The sequence below is a fragment of the Squalius cephalus genome (genome assembly GCF_949319135.1).
Source record: "Squalius cephalus genome assembly, chromosome: 20".
NCBI lineage: Eukaryota > Metazoa > Chordata > Actinopteri > Cypriniformes > Leuciscidae > Squalius > Squalius cephalus.
The window spans coordinates 14,840,964-14,855,740 of NC_137141.1; the positions used below are offsets into that span (position 1 = coordinate 14,840,964).

Here is a 14,777-nt window from a genome sequence, read left to right on the forward strand (position 1 = left end):
AACCATCTTAATATTTATTCTGAAACATGATGTGTAAAGAAAAAAAAAAAGAGGAAATATCAAGTGAACTTTTCAATTAAGCTCTAATTATGCTAATAAGTGTGAACAATATTATTTAATGTTTATTTAGAATACATAACATTTGTGCTATGAAACTAGCCTTAGCGAGACAAAAGATTTGGCCATTTTATTCCAAAAATGTCCAAAGATATTTCAGGAGACGTACCAATGATGTGCTGGAAATGACAGTGTGGTGGGAAAAAAAATATTTAAAACAATGTATATTCATTGTTTTACATTTTAAATACACAAATGAAATCTTTAAATATTAAATAGGGCTGTCAATAGATAAAAAATGTGTGCAGATAAAACCAAAAAAAAAAAAAGGTTAAACCCTTTTGTGTGATTAATCGCATACTTATGAAATTACACATACTTCATTTATCGTGTTTATGTCATCATTTGTTATGTCCAGCAAAGTAAACTATCAGATTGAAGGGTGATTCTCACAAAACTTTATTTTCTGATAGCTGTTTTTAATCGCATACGTTAATATTGCCAGCCCTAATGCTATTGAAAAAACTAGTGAGAGTTTGAAAAGTATTTTCAAAAAGACCACAGAGCCAAAAGTGTCCATATTTGATGAAAGGCGCATGACATCAGAGTTATTTGGGAAAAAGGGGGCGTATTACAGAAACTTTATATCTTAAGTTAAGATCTGACAAGTTAATTTAGGATTTTTCACAAATTTTAATTACAGAAGCTAATCTTAAAGGGATAGTTCACTTTGAAATTAAATTTTGGTATGTTTTAGCTTACCTCAAGGGCATCCAAGATGTAGGTGTCTTTTTTTCCGCAGTAGTTTCAATTTTGATATTTTTAGGTCAAACCGTTCTTGTCTGTCAGTCATATAATGCAGGTCTATGGTCACTATCTCAAAGAGCATGCACAGAGTCCAAATTAAAACAATTCCCCATCGTAAGTACACATTGATGGCCTAAGACACGAAACGAGCGGTTTGTGTGAGAAAACGAACAGTATTTATATTGTTTTTACCTCTTATACACAGCCACGTCCAAGTGATCTGAGGGCGCGCGCGCATCCTGGTGTGTGACGTGTACGCAGACTGGTGCATAGATATATACACTAGATGTTGCCTTGGATACGGCAGTTCATTGGAACGAATGTCTTTAAGGCGACATCTAGTGTATATACAGCGAGGAAAATAAGTATTTGAACACCCTGCTATTTTGCAAGTTCTTGGAAATCATGGAGGGGTCTGAAATTGTCGTCGTAGGTGCATGTCCACTGTGAGAGACATAATCTAAAAAAAAATCCAGAAATCACAATATATGATTTTTTAATTATTTATTTGTATGATACAGCTGCAAATAAGTATTTGAACACCTGTCTATCAGCTAGAATTCTGACCCTCAAAGACCTGTTAGTCTGCCTTTAAAATGTCCACCTCCACTCCATTTATTATCCTAAATTAGATGCACCTGTTTGATGTCGTTAGCTGCATAAAGACACCTGTCCACTCCATACAATCAGTAAGAATCCAACTACTAACATGGCCAAGACCAAAGAGCTGTCCAAAGACACTAGAGACAAAATTGTACACCTCCACAAGGCTGGAAAGGGCTACGGGGAAATTGCCAAGCAGCTTGGTGAAAAAAGGTCCACTGTTGGAGCAATCATTAGAAAATGGAAGAAGCTAAACATGACTGTCAATCTCCCTCGGACTGGGGCTCCATGCAAGATCTCACCTCGTGGGGTCTCAATGATCCTAAGAAAGGTGAGAAATCAGCCCAGAACTACACGGGAGGAGCTGGTCAATGACCTGAAAAGAGCTGGGACCACCTTTTCCAAGGTTACTGTTGGTAATACACTAAGACGTCATGGTTTGAAATCATGCATGGCACGGAAGGTTCCCCTGCTTAACCCTCTGAGGTCGGCAAACGCGCCGGCGCGTTTTGCTGGATTTTCTCCACATTGTAGCACTATAAACTTAAATTACTCCGTCATTTATGGTCATACAGAAAAAAGAAATATAAAAAAAGAATCTGTGATATTTCTACTTTTGTATGTGTCCACTTACAATCAAATCAAAACATTGTGCTTTTGTAAAATAAAGAATATAAACAGGGTGTGCGTTCTGCCTCTCCGTCGCGGTGAACTTTTCTTCTTGAGCACGTCTATAAACTGAAACAAAACTCAGCGAATACTTGTCACACATTTATGAGCCATACACCTTTATAAACATTTAAGTGTGTACTTTTAAATGATCGGGTTCAAAACGAAAACAAATATTTTCTGTTTAAGTAATTTGTATAAAACCAACAAGATGTCCAGCTTCTCAAACGCTTGCTCATTAAAGTTAATTTGGCCACGCCCACTCGCGCAAAAGATATTCACATGCAAATCTCCACATGGAACGCGAACGCGCTCGTTACCTCAACAACAAAACACCAAAACACTTCACTTCACGTCGAGTTTGAAAGACGCGCCTGAGCTTACATTGGATTTAGGCTACCTCAGAAGAAGAAGAACGCAATTTGAAGACAAGAAAGATTTAAGGTAAGAAATTCTTACATGTTTGTTATTGTTGCATAAATGTCACGTTGCAGTTGAACTGTTGCTAGATATATGGGGAATATTATAATATTTAGACCCGTGTTTACTGTTAGGCCTACTGTGTTTGTGGCTATCTGGTCAAACGTAGATATGTATATGGTAACCATAATGTTTTATATTTGAGCGCGATCGCGTTTGAATGTATCAGATTTTGCAGCGCGATCGCGTTTGAATGTATCATTTGAAAATTTGAAAAGCAAAACACACCAAACGGCTTCATGTTTTTACTATTATCTCATTTCATATCATCATAACGAATGGAAACATTTGAAGTAACATGATAATCAATATATTTTTCTCTAGCTTGGTTGTTACTGAAATATTTTTATTATTATTTTACCCAGCACTGCGCATAGCCTATGCCTACAAGGCACAACAAACCTGGTGTTCATTTACTATATATTGTTGGAAACATTTGTGTGTGTGTGTGTGTGTGTGTATTTTGTGAACTTTAAAAAGCAATTTTAACCAGAAAAATCTAATATTTATTTCCAAAATCGTGCAGACCTTTCTCTTGATATCAGTATGTTCACTTTTTTTTCAGGGCCCAGATGAGTCCTACCGACTTCAACATTCACATGAGTCTCTGGAACATGAACATGGTAAAGTGAAAATTAAACAACTTGGAAATTGAAGGTATGTACAATGTTTTTAGGAATGGCACAAAGGTCTCTGTCTTTCAATAAGTGCTTTTTTGCCATTTGTTGTGTCTATTTGGATTATGTTGTGTAAATAAATCCAAACAATTTAAAAGCCATTCTTTTTAAATCTCCTCATTTACAGTATTGTGCAAGGTTGCTCAGAATGATGGGCCCTGATAAGCTCCTAATAGGGCCATTAGGGAGGTTCTTTGTCTTTCTCAGGTGAGAAAAGCCTTACATATTAATGAGGTTATCCGCCCCTTCGCATAAGGCTTATTCACACAAAACACGTCGTAAAAATTTTAAATCAATATATTGTCTTCTCTGAATGAGCAGTCAGGGTGATTTTCACATAGTTTTGCAGAAAATATTCTAGGCTACGTCATACAATTTTCAAAAGTCTTGTGAAGAAATAATCAGTAGGGGTTTCATGGCCTTATTTCAGTGAGAATTTTTTTTTGTATTTTCACAAACCACGCATAAATGTCATTATCTCAAAACTACAAACTTTTACATACATGCTGTTGATATATTATTGTAGCAGAGTTTGTGCTGAATACAGTGTAATTAGACTTTAGCCATGAAAATGTCACAAGTAACAGAAATAACCAGAAATGTCAGAGCATGTCAGAACACCTCCAGGGCCCAGAAAACAGCTCAGACCTCAGAGGGTTAAACCAGCACATGTCAAGGCCCGTCTTAAGTTTGCCAATGACCATTTGGATGATCCAGAGGAGTCATGGGAGAAAGTCATGTGGTCAGATGAGACCAAAATAGAACTTTTTGGTCATAATTCCACTAAAGTGTTTGGAGGAAGAAGAATGATGAGTACCATCCCAAGAACACCATCCCTACTGTGAAGCATGGGGGTGGTAGCATCATGCTTTGGGGGTGTTTTTCTGCACATGGGACAGGGCGACTGCACTGTATTAAGGAGAGGATGACCGGGGCCATGTATTGCGAGATTTTGGGGAACAACCTCCTTCCCTCAGTTAGAGCACTGAAGATGGGTCGAGGCTGGGTCTTCCAACATGACAATGACCCGAAGCACACAGCCAGGATAACCAAGGAGTGGCTCTGTAAGAAGCATATCAAGGTTCTGGCGTGGCCTAGCCAGTCTCCAGACCTAAACCCAATAGAGAATCTTTGGAGGGAGCTCAAACTCCGTGTTTCTCAGCGACAGCCCAGAAACCTGACTGATCTAGAGAAGATCTGTGTGGAGGAGTGGGCCAAAATCCCTCCTGCAGTGTGTGCAAACCTGGTGAAAAACTACAGGAAACGTTTGACCTCTGTAATTGCAAACAAAGGCTACTGTACCAAATATTAACATTGATTTTCTCAGGTGTTCAAATACTTATTTGCAGCTGTAGCATACAAATAAATAGTTAAAAAATCATACATTGTGATTTCTGGAATTTCTGGTCTCTCACAGTGGACATGCACCTACGATGACAATTTCAGACCCCTCCATGATTTCTAAGTGGGAGAACTTGCAAAATAGCAGGGTGTTCAAATACTTATTTTCCTCACTGTATCTATGCACAGTCTGCGTACACGTCACACACCAGGATGCGCGCGCGCCCTCAGATCACTTGGACGTGGCTGTGTATAAGAGGTAAAAACGATATAAATACTGTTCGTTTTCTCACACAAACCGCTCGTTTCGTGTCTTAGGCCATCAATGTGTACTTACGATGGGGAATTGTTTAATTTGGACGATGGGGAATTGTTTTAATTTGGACTCTGTGCATACTCTTTGAGACAGTGACCACAGACCTGCATTATAGGACTGACAGACAAGAACGGTTTGACCTAAAAATATCAAAATTGAAACTACTGCGGAAAAAAAGACACCTACATCTTGGATGCCCTTGAGGTAAGCTAAAACATACCAAAATTTTATTTCAAAGTGAACTATCCCTTTAAGTTAATTTAGGATTCTTATCCTATCTTACAAAATCTCATCTTATCTGTAGTTATGAAATCTTAAACCCCTCCATGGAGTTCGGTAATCAACTCTGAGGTCTGTTACCAAGCAACCAATGATGCGCAAAAACGGAAAAACTATAGATTAAAATGGAAAAACAAAATAAGTGGTGCCTTTTTTTGTTTTGATAAGCTCGGTAGAAAAGGCAAAGCCTATCAGTATATTTCATAGGAGTCTGTAGCTTTGTTGTCAAAGTGCAGCACATCATTTTGGTGTTCACAAAGTCTTTCCACCATCAAACATCGCTGTTCTTTACCTCGTATCATTAATAAATGTGACAAACAGGGCTATTATTATGTGATTTTTACAGTTGGCTTTTAAATAATTTTGAAGTTAGGACATCATTGGGGTTGTCCTAAAGTTAAAGGGGTGATGAACTGAGAAATCAAATTTTCCTTGAGCTTTTGACATATAAGAGATCATCATACTATAATAATATCCTGTAAGTTTCAGAACTGAAAACTACCTTGTTAGTCCAATAAAAGCTTTTATAGACATCAGGCTCAGCAAACGACTCGTTTTTCAAAGTGGGGAACTATGACGTCAAAGAGGATAAAACACCGCCTCCACAAAAGAAGATCAACGCCTACTTCAACACGGCCTGTTTAGCCCCGCCCACCGATTCGCCCAAACATGCTAAATAACATAGGACGACATGATGATTGCTACCGGATCGAGCTACTTACAAGCAATAAACATGCTGTTTACTAAATATTGTGCGTGCCTGTTTGTGGAAGAAGACAGTCTGCATAAGCTTCCTTCGGATTCCAGCATGGTTAAACTTTATTAAATCAGTCAATCACAATTTCCCGACACGGATCTGCCAGCAACATGTAAGTAACCATGTGTATTCTAATGCCTGATCTGCGATCAGTGATTTCGGTGTAATTATTCAAATCGTTCAATACTGTTTATGCATCAGTGACTAAACGATCAACTTCACATAATTTCTGGTAGTATTATGAAAATAATCTTTTTTTAAACTGTTATTGAATTATATACAGAAAGCGATCAAAGAACGATCCCTTTCGCCCAAGCTGTCAATCAAACAGCACAGCGCGAGCCGCGAGAGCTTATCTGGACACTTACCAAACTCGTGATGACATAATGACACTGTTACACTACACAACGAAGCTCTTACTGTGTACTCACATCGTGTTTGCATTGTGATTTGGTGTAAGCATTTGTGAGAGTGCAAAAATTGCGTTGCAATGATAAGATCTTTATTCACGCGATCAACAGACTCTCTGTCATCTGCTCAGTCAGTGCTCATCATGCTGCAACCTTTCATGTGATGGAATAGATTTAAATATAATGCTTTAAATGATACTTTTCACGATTTGTTAATCTCGATAGCTGTAATAGTAAAAACGTAGTAAAAGTTTTCGAGAGAGTTCATGTAATACTAGCTATTTCATTGCAAGCATGTCAGCCAATCACAGCAGTGGGCGTTTGCACTGCAGTCTCACAGCAGACACGGCCCTTAAAACGGAGCGTTCAAATCTGAGGCAGAAATCAGGCTTGGAAAAATGGCTTTTATTTATAAATTATGACAATTTTTTATGTCAAAATCATACTAACATTATAAGGGCACCCCAGGCAACATTATAAAATAATAAAACAATCCAGTTCATGACCCCTTTAAGACAGTTTTAAGGATTTTTTGTTGAGTTAGGATGCTTCTGTAATACCCTTTTCCTATCTGTAGTTAAGATAAGATTATACACTTAAAGCAACACCAAAGCACTTTTCCTCTTCGGTCCCCCTACAGGTTGGAAGCAGAATTGTCCATTACCGCTGTCGTAAATAACTTAGCCTACCCCAGCCAACAGCCGCACGCACGCTATTTGTTTATCCAGCACCGGCTTTGGAAATAATGATGTCCACAGACAAGGTAGAGTATGTTGCATGATTTTATGAAAGTATGATGTATTGCGACATCAGAAACGAAGAAAAACAAAATAATGACATTGCTAGCTATTTTTTTGCCATTGTAACGCTTGCCGTAAAGCAAGTCAAATTTGTAGTTTCTGTAGTCATTCGAACTACAGAAACGCTACTCGATCTGGCAAACTTGCATAGTGCGGTTATAGCCGATAGAGGGTCGCAAAGCGAATCCAGAAGTGCCATTCACCCTGTTACGAGTTGATGAACCACTGAAATGATTTTGGAAACATTATTTTAAGGTACAAAAGAATCTTTGGTGTTGCTTTAATAAATGTCATTTTGTAATAGCTTTTGTCCTAAATTAGGTCCTAACTGAAATTGCTATGGTTACCAAACAGATAAGATAGGATTCTAAGGTTAGGATCTTTTTGTAATGCGCCCCAAGAAGTGTAACTCCACATGCTCATGTCATTGTGTGTGAATTTGCATCTGTGTAGCCTGTGTTTGTATGTAGGTACCCTAAGCTCGATCTGTTGTGCGTCCTCCATGTCCTGCAAGGCGCAGCAGTGGGCGTCCTGCAGGCGGCACTCTCTGTGCTGATGGTCCAGTGCCAGTTCCTGCAACTCCTGCGCCAGGTGATCGCGCTCTTGGCTGAACTGCGCCTGTAACTGCTGCAGCGCGTTTTTCGACTGCGACATCTGTAGCTCCAGGCTCTGCTTCAGCAGAGAGATCTGACACAACAGAAACAGAGAACAGCTTCAAACGACTGAGATTGGAAGCCAGATCCCTCAGAGATGCAAATTGTGGAGTGTGGATGACTTAGATTTGGGTGAAGGTGAAGTAGACAACAGTCAGGGGGAAAAAAAAGCTGATATTTTGAATAAAAACTATTTATTATTAAATCAATCAGTATGGGACAAGAGTCAATAAACAGACTGAAAAATTACAATGTAAAGAGCAATCTAAAAAAGCAATCCTTTCAGAAATTGCCCTGTTATACAGATGGAATATGACATCAACTGCATGTAACATGCTATTACAATCGTTTTGACTGCTGGTGCGGCGTTTTTATTGAGTTTTATTATCTGTTTTATGCTAGCAAAATATATTAATTCAGATCTGCTGTGTAGTATTACCCCAGGGATACCCTAAATGAGAAAAGTAATATAATCTAAACGGCTTATCTACCAAAAGAATGTGACTGATACATAAAAATGAGATAAGGCCCTAAGATAAAGAAATAATAAAGAGAAGTCTTGCTAATCACCAAGAAAGAGAATAAACAGGAGATGGCGAGCACATCTCCGCATGCAGCAAACGGCAGGCCGAAAATAGACACGGAGGTAATAAAATGAGAGCAAAGTAAGAGTGTTTTAAGGCAGACTTCAGTGCCTGGACTACACTGCACATGAATTCACACACAGATTGTCTTAACAAACTGTCTAGGGACTTATAGGTCACAGGATTATTTGAGGTTGAAAGACCACACTGAAGTTGATTTCAAAACCAAACTGTAACCTCTTTGGTACAGATGAACTATGAAGGAAATAGTATCTCAGAGACTTCATTGCTTTGAGATGTACCCTTCATGGAAATTTTGCCTGATAATTATTGTCTATGGCCAATTACCAACATAATTGTCGATATGCAAAACAAGATAAAAATAGAATTTCAAATCAGGCATATAAACATTTAAATTAAGGCTGTCAATTGATTAAAAGACTTAATTAAATTAATGAATCAAATTAATCATAATTAAATCACATATTAATATTTCTGAAGTGGCCAAAATAAAGACTAAGACATAAATTTATTTATGGCGTCAAATATATTTTACAAAATGTTGCTTTAGACGTCGTCAATATATTGTTTATTTTATTTCATGTTATTGAACATTAGCCCATTACTGGCATATTTAATTAATCATAATTAAAACATATATTAATATTATGTATTTAGCAAATTTTGCTAAATGTAAAAAAAAAATCAAATATAAGATATACATTTATTAAAGTCCGCCTGTAGTCAATTTGATCCCTTAAAACTCATCTTTAAATCACCAAAATGACATATTTAAACGTTTTTCCTGTGAAAAAACATTGTACATGCCTTAAAATAGCTTGAATGTAACTCTACACCCTTGCTTCATTTAGTATACGCGGAACTATGAATATACAAATTAGCCCCGCCTCCACTCACTCACACCAGCTAAGAGATTCACTCAGCCAACTTACTGAGGTAAACGCTGCAAAATGATAACGCTCTTTACAACAACACACATATACTGGCAATTAATATACTGGCAATTAATATAAATAGCCTTTTCTTAACCACATTATCAAACAGCTAATAATGTGTTGATAATGTTACACAAACCATGTTCCCATTCGCCATCCCAGAGTCAGACAGCTGCCTTCTAACAATCATCAGAAACACTTTGAACAACTTAGAATGGAGAAAAGCATATACACTGAACAAAATTATAAATGCAACACTTTTGTTTTTGCCCCCATTTTTCATGAGCTGTACTCAAAGATCTAAGACTTTTTCTATATACACAAAAGGCCTATTTCTCTCAAATATTGTTCACAAATCTGTCTAAATCGGTCTTAGTGAGCACTTCTCCTTTGCCAAGATAATCCATCCACCTCACAGGTGTGGTATATCAAGATGCTGATTAGACAACATGATTATTGCACAGGTGTGCCTTAGGCTAGCTACAATAAAAGGCCACTCTAAAATGTGCAGTTCTCTTACGAGAGTACTCTCGTGTTGCGTAAGTTTAGCTTACGCTACGGGAAAACTCCTTTTCTCGAGAATACTGAGGCAAAATATTATCCTTTAATTTTTAGAATGTAAAACGCATTTGCTGCAGCAGGCAGACATAGGCGAGACACCTCGCGCGCCTATTGGCTGCTCTGCGGCAACTGCTGCAACCTATCAGTGTGTCTTGGCATGACTCCAGCGCCAATGGGAAGCCTTCCCGCGCTGTTGTCATGGCCCGCCAAAAAGGGGTGTGGCTAGCCTATAAAACCCCCTCGCACAGGTTGCACAAGTGATTTTGTCTCCTTTCAGCGAAGGACTTCACTGGATCTACGAGAGAGAAGCAACGCCGTTGAACAGCATCTCAGCGGGACGAGCTCGAGTCAAGGACCCGGCTGGATATTCACCACCTTCGCTCGCCGTACCTGCTGCGCTATCCGGCGCTCATATCCTTTTCACTGCTCCATGTGTATTCGCCGCTGCGGCACATATGTTCTCTCACTAAAGGGCCCTACACACCGGGACGAATATCGGCGCGCGTTATTCGCCAGCGTTTTTCAACGCGTTTTTTGTGTTCACACCCAAGCGATTTTCGCTGACGATGAGCCGAGTGAACATGCAAATTCATTCCCTGACATTAGATGGCGCTTAATGTAAAACAGAAACCACTCCATAACAGTTCTCTTTTATCAAGATTTTTGTAGTCGCTGTCGCGTTTGTCATATAGTTCTTTATGTTCCGACACCAACGAGACCAGCAGCTCTACATTCATATTGCCTTGCATCTTCCTTGTCTTATTTCTTCCCGGCAGTGTAGACGCTACTTGGTGTATATCTTCTTCGCCGTTATGTGTGCTAGGCAAGACCGTTTTGTGTTTGAGCGCCCCCAAGTTGTGTTTTACTGTAACTTCAGAAGCTCCAGACACGTGAACAAAAGCGCCAATCTCATTGGTCGGATAGTTTTTGACGCGGCGTGTCAAACCAAAAAAACGAACCCGAGGCGTTTTTTAAAAAAATGACGCTTTTACGCGTGGCGTTTTTTGCGTCGGTGTGCACACTCACATTGGTGCCCTTTGTTTAGTCACGAGGCGTTAAACGTCGGCGAATATCGCACGCGAAATTCGTCCCGGTGTGAACAGGCCTTAAAAGAGCAAAGGCATTTTTCAATGCCTATCATGTCCTGTGGCTCGTGCCGAGCCGTTCTCAGCGACGGGGACCGCCACGAGTTGTGCGCTTCCTGCCTGGGAAAAGAACACGCGCTCGCCGACGGCGGCTGCCGTGAATGCGAATCTTTGCCCCTCTCGACCCTGCGGGTTCGACAGGCTTTGTTCCCCATCAAGTCCGCCTCAAAAACGTGGCGTTGATTCAAATGCCTTGTTCCAAGTGCACCCCGCGTGCATCGTGAGCTCGCGGCCAGCTTTCTTACATACAGAAAGCGAACCCGCCCCTCGCGTCCTCCCGTTCAAATGGCGGGGCTCGAGTATTATGAGCGTTTTAAACATATGAGCCCACGCCGGTGCCCTCCGCGTGATTCACATGACGCTCTCTTATCTGCTCACACTAACTGAAAGCTTAAGTCATTTCCCCCCCTGTGGCAAAATATAGGCTTTCGCGCCAGAGACCCGTGTTCGATCCCGGCTCTGGCGGCAGATATGAATTATACTACTTGAGCCTCCTAAGTCTCTACACAAAACCCGTTCTCACGGCGACCCACATAAATCTCAAAAAGAGCATTATGTCTGGTCATATTCCGGCTCAGGCCGAAGGTGTTTTAAATGTAGGACAGGTGCCCACTGCCCAGTGCCCACCCCTGCACAAAAACACTACACTCTCTGTGTGTCACACTCATCCAGGGTAGAAAACAATAAAGCTGGCTCAGGCCGCTCGACCGCTTAGTGTAGGAAAAGTGCCCACTTCCCAGTGTTCACCCCTACACACAAGCACTACCCATGCAGTGTCTCACACCACCACAGGGTCCATATCAGTCAAACCGGCTCATGCCGTTCATATTTTAAGTGTAGGAAATGTGCCCGCTGTTCAGCGCCCACCCCTGCCTGTGAATATGACTGTATCTGCGCTACGCACACACATAGCGCCTCAGCGTGCGAGCCCAGCTCGCGCTGGCAATGTGTTGAGTGCAGATCACGTGTCTGCCTCTCAGCGCACACACTTTGTGGACAGCTCGCAGCGCTATGCGCCGCGAGCCCACAGAGCTGTGCATGTAATAAAGCATCTCCCCGCTCACACGTCCGGAGTGCCAGTTACAGAAACACTGCACGAAACACTGTCTGCCCCACTCGAAATGAGCATGATGAACGAAGTACGTCATCATGGTTGGGTCTCCGGGTCCCCGGACCGGAACCCAGATTTCATTCTACCCCTGACGACTCACGCGAAAGCGTGGGAAAGCATCCCAGGGGCTTCGAAATGGGTGTTAAAGATAGTGAAACAGAGCTACTCGCTGCAATTCGCTCGCAGACCACCGCGCTTCACAGCCCGGGTCGAAACTTCTTTGAATCAGGAAGTAGCACACCTACTTCGCACAGAGATAGCGAATTTACTGAGAAAAGGGGCTGTGGAAACCGTTCCCTTGGCAGAAAGTGAGTCGGGGGTTTTACAGCCGTTACTTCTTAGTACCAAAGAAGGATGGCGGGCTCCGCCCTATACTAGATCTCAGACACTTGAACAAAGCGCTGATGACGTGCTCGTTCAAAATGATCACGACCAGACAAATCCTCGCTCGAATTCGACCGGGGGACTGATTTATATCAGTGGATCTGAAAGACGCCTATTTTCAGATCCAAATAGCAGTCCGTCACAGGCTGTTCTTGAGATTCGCCTTCGAGGGCCAGGCTTATCAGTACACCGCCCTTCCCTTCAGCCTGTCGTTAGCACCTTGTAAATTTACAAAGTGCATGGACGGCGCTCGCGCCCCTCAGACGATGGGGCGTGAGAATCCTGAACTATCTGGATGACTGGCTAATTATAGCACAGTCAAAAAAGGAATTGGTGTTACACAAAACACTACTGCTGACCCATCTCGAGCAGCTGGGTCTCAGAGTCAACTGGACCAAAAGCATTCTACTCCCCAGCCAGAAAATTTCTTTTCTGGGGATAGAACTGGACTCCAGCTCTATGGGGGCGCGCCTGACACAGGAACGCACGGCAGTGATACAGCGCCTAGCGGCGACATTCACTGTGGGGAAAAATCTCCCCCCCAGAGTGTTTCAGAGGATGATGGGTCTCATGGCCTCAGCCTCTACGGTACTGCAGCTGGGTTTGCTGAATATGCACCCATTTCAACTATGGTTGAGATGGCGGGTACCAGCGCGAGCATGGACTTCAGGTCTGCTCCGTCTCACGGTGAATCAGATATGCGTTGCCGCTCTGAAACCGTGGATGAGACCCGGCTGGTACCAGTCCGGCGTGAACTTGGGTATTGCCACACGAATCAAAGTAGTTTCGACAGATGCCTCCAATGCGGGTTGGGGCGCCCTATACGAAGGGAGACCTTCTGTGGTCAGACGCGGAGAAGCGTCTCCACATAAACTGTCTACAGATGAAAGCGGTCAAGAATGCCCTTCAGTTCTTCCTCCCTGCGCTAAGGAACCACCACGTTCTAGTCAGAACGGACAACACGTCGTTGGTGTCCTACATAAATCGCCAGGGCGGCCTCAGGTCCCGGAGCCTGCTTGCAATAGCAAAACGCCTCCTCATAGGGAGCCAGCACAATGTGCCGGGCGTCCTGAACGTGGGCCCAGATATGCTATCCAGGGCAAAGCCCTCCCCAGGAGAGTGGTCCCTGCACCCCCTTACGGTGCGAAATATCTGGGACATTTTCGGCAGAGCAGAGGTAGACCTGTTCACGTTGCAAACCAACGCTCACTGCCCAATGTTCTTCTCGAAAGAAAGGAATGCGCTGGCCCTAGACTGGCCCAGACGCCCTCTCTATGCATTTCCCCCGGTCGCCTTGTTACCACAGGTAATCAAGCGAGTCAGGGAGAGCAAATGCTCGATACTCCTGATAGCTCCGCTATGGGAGAATCAAGTCTGGTTCCCAGAACTGATGGAACTAGGGAGCGCGGCTCCATGGCCGATTCCGCTGAGGAAGGACCTGTTGTCCCAGGCCCAGGGCGCGATTTGGCACCCATACCCCGAGCTGTGGGCTCTACATGTGTGGGTGATCAACTATCACCACTGCACCTCCCGGAGGGAGTGCTGAACACGATCACAGAGGCTAGAGCTCCGTCTACTAGACGGCTCTACACGTCTAAATGGTCAGTGTTCGCTGATTGGTGCTCAGCTCATGATTTAAACCAGCTAAAAGGTGAGGTAACGGTGGTCCTCTCTTTCCTACAAGAGCTGTTGGACAGCGGGAGATCCCCTTCCACGCTCAAAGTGTACGTGGCAGCCATAGCAGCGTTCACAAAACCTGCAAATGGCCAGTCGCTAGGAAAGAACGACCTCGTAATCCGTTTCCTCAGGGGTGCTAGGAGGCTGAATCCTCCTCGACCACCCTCGGTTCCGGTTTGGGACCTTTCCACGGTCCTTGAGGCCATGAAAGGCGAACCATTTGAACCACTACACGCGGTGGAGCTAAAATAACTATCATTCAAAACCGCTTTTCTGCTGGCACTAGCTTCAGTAAAACGGGTGGGCGACCTGCACGCGCTCTCAGTAAGCGCTACGTGCTTGGAATTTGGGCCTAATGACTCTAAAGTCATCCTCAAACCAAGACACGGTTATGTCCCAAAAGTGCTTGCGACTCCCTTCAGAGCGCAAGTTATCTCTCTCTCGGCCCTCCCTGCGTCTGACAGTGAGGCCGGGGTTAACCTTCTCTGCCCGGTGAGGGCATTAAGGATT

At 42.6% G+C, this 14,777-nt stretch overlaps 1 protein-coding gene across 3 annotated transcripts in view; it reads right to left on the bottom strand.

Annotated features, from left to right (window-relative positions):
• The window catches only part of fam184aa (family with sequence similarity 184 member Aa), a 54,257-nt gene that overhangs the window by 21,698 nt on the left and 17,782 nt on the right, over nt 1-14,777 (bottom strand). For all 3 annotated transcript variants that reach the window (XM_079852439.1, XM_079852440.1, XM_079852438.1), the window contains exon 10: nt 7,671-7,883. In XM_079852439.1, coding sequence (XP_079708565.1) covers nt 7,671-7,883 — 213 coding nt within the window. The remainder of the gene's footprint in view (nt 1-7,670; nt 7,884-14,777) is intronic.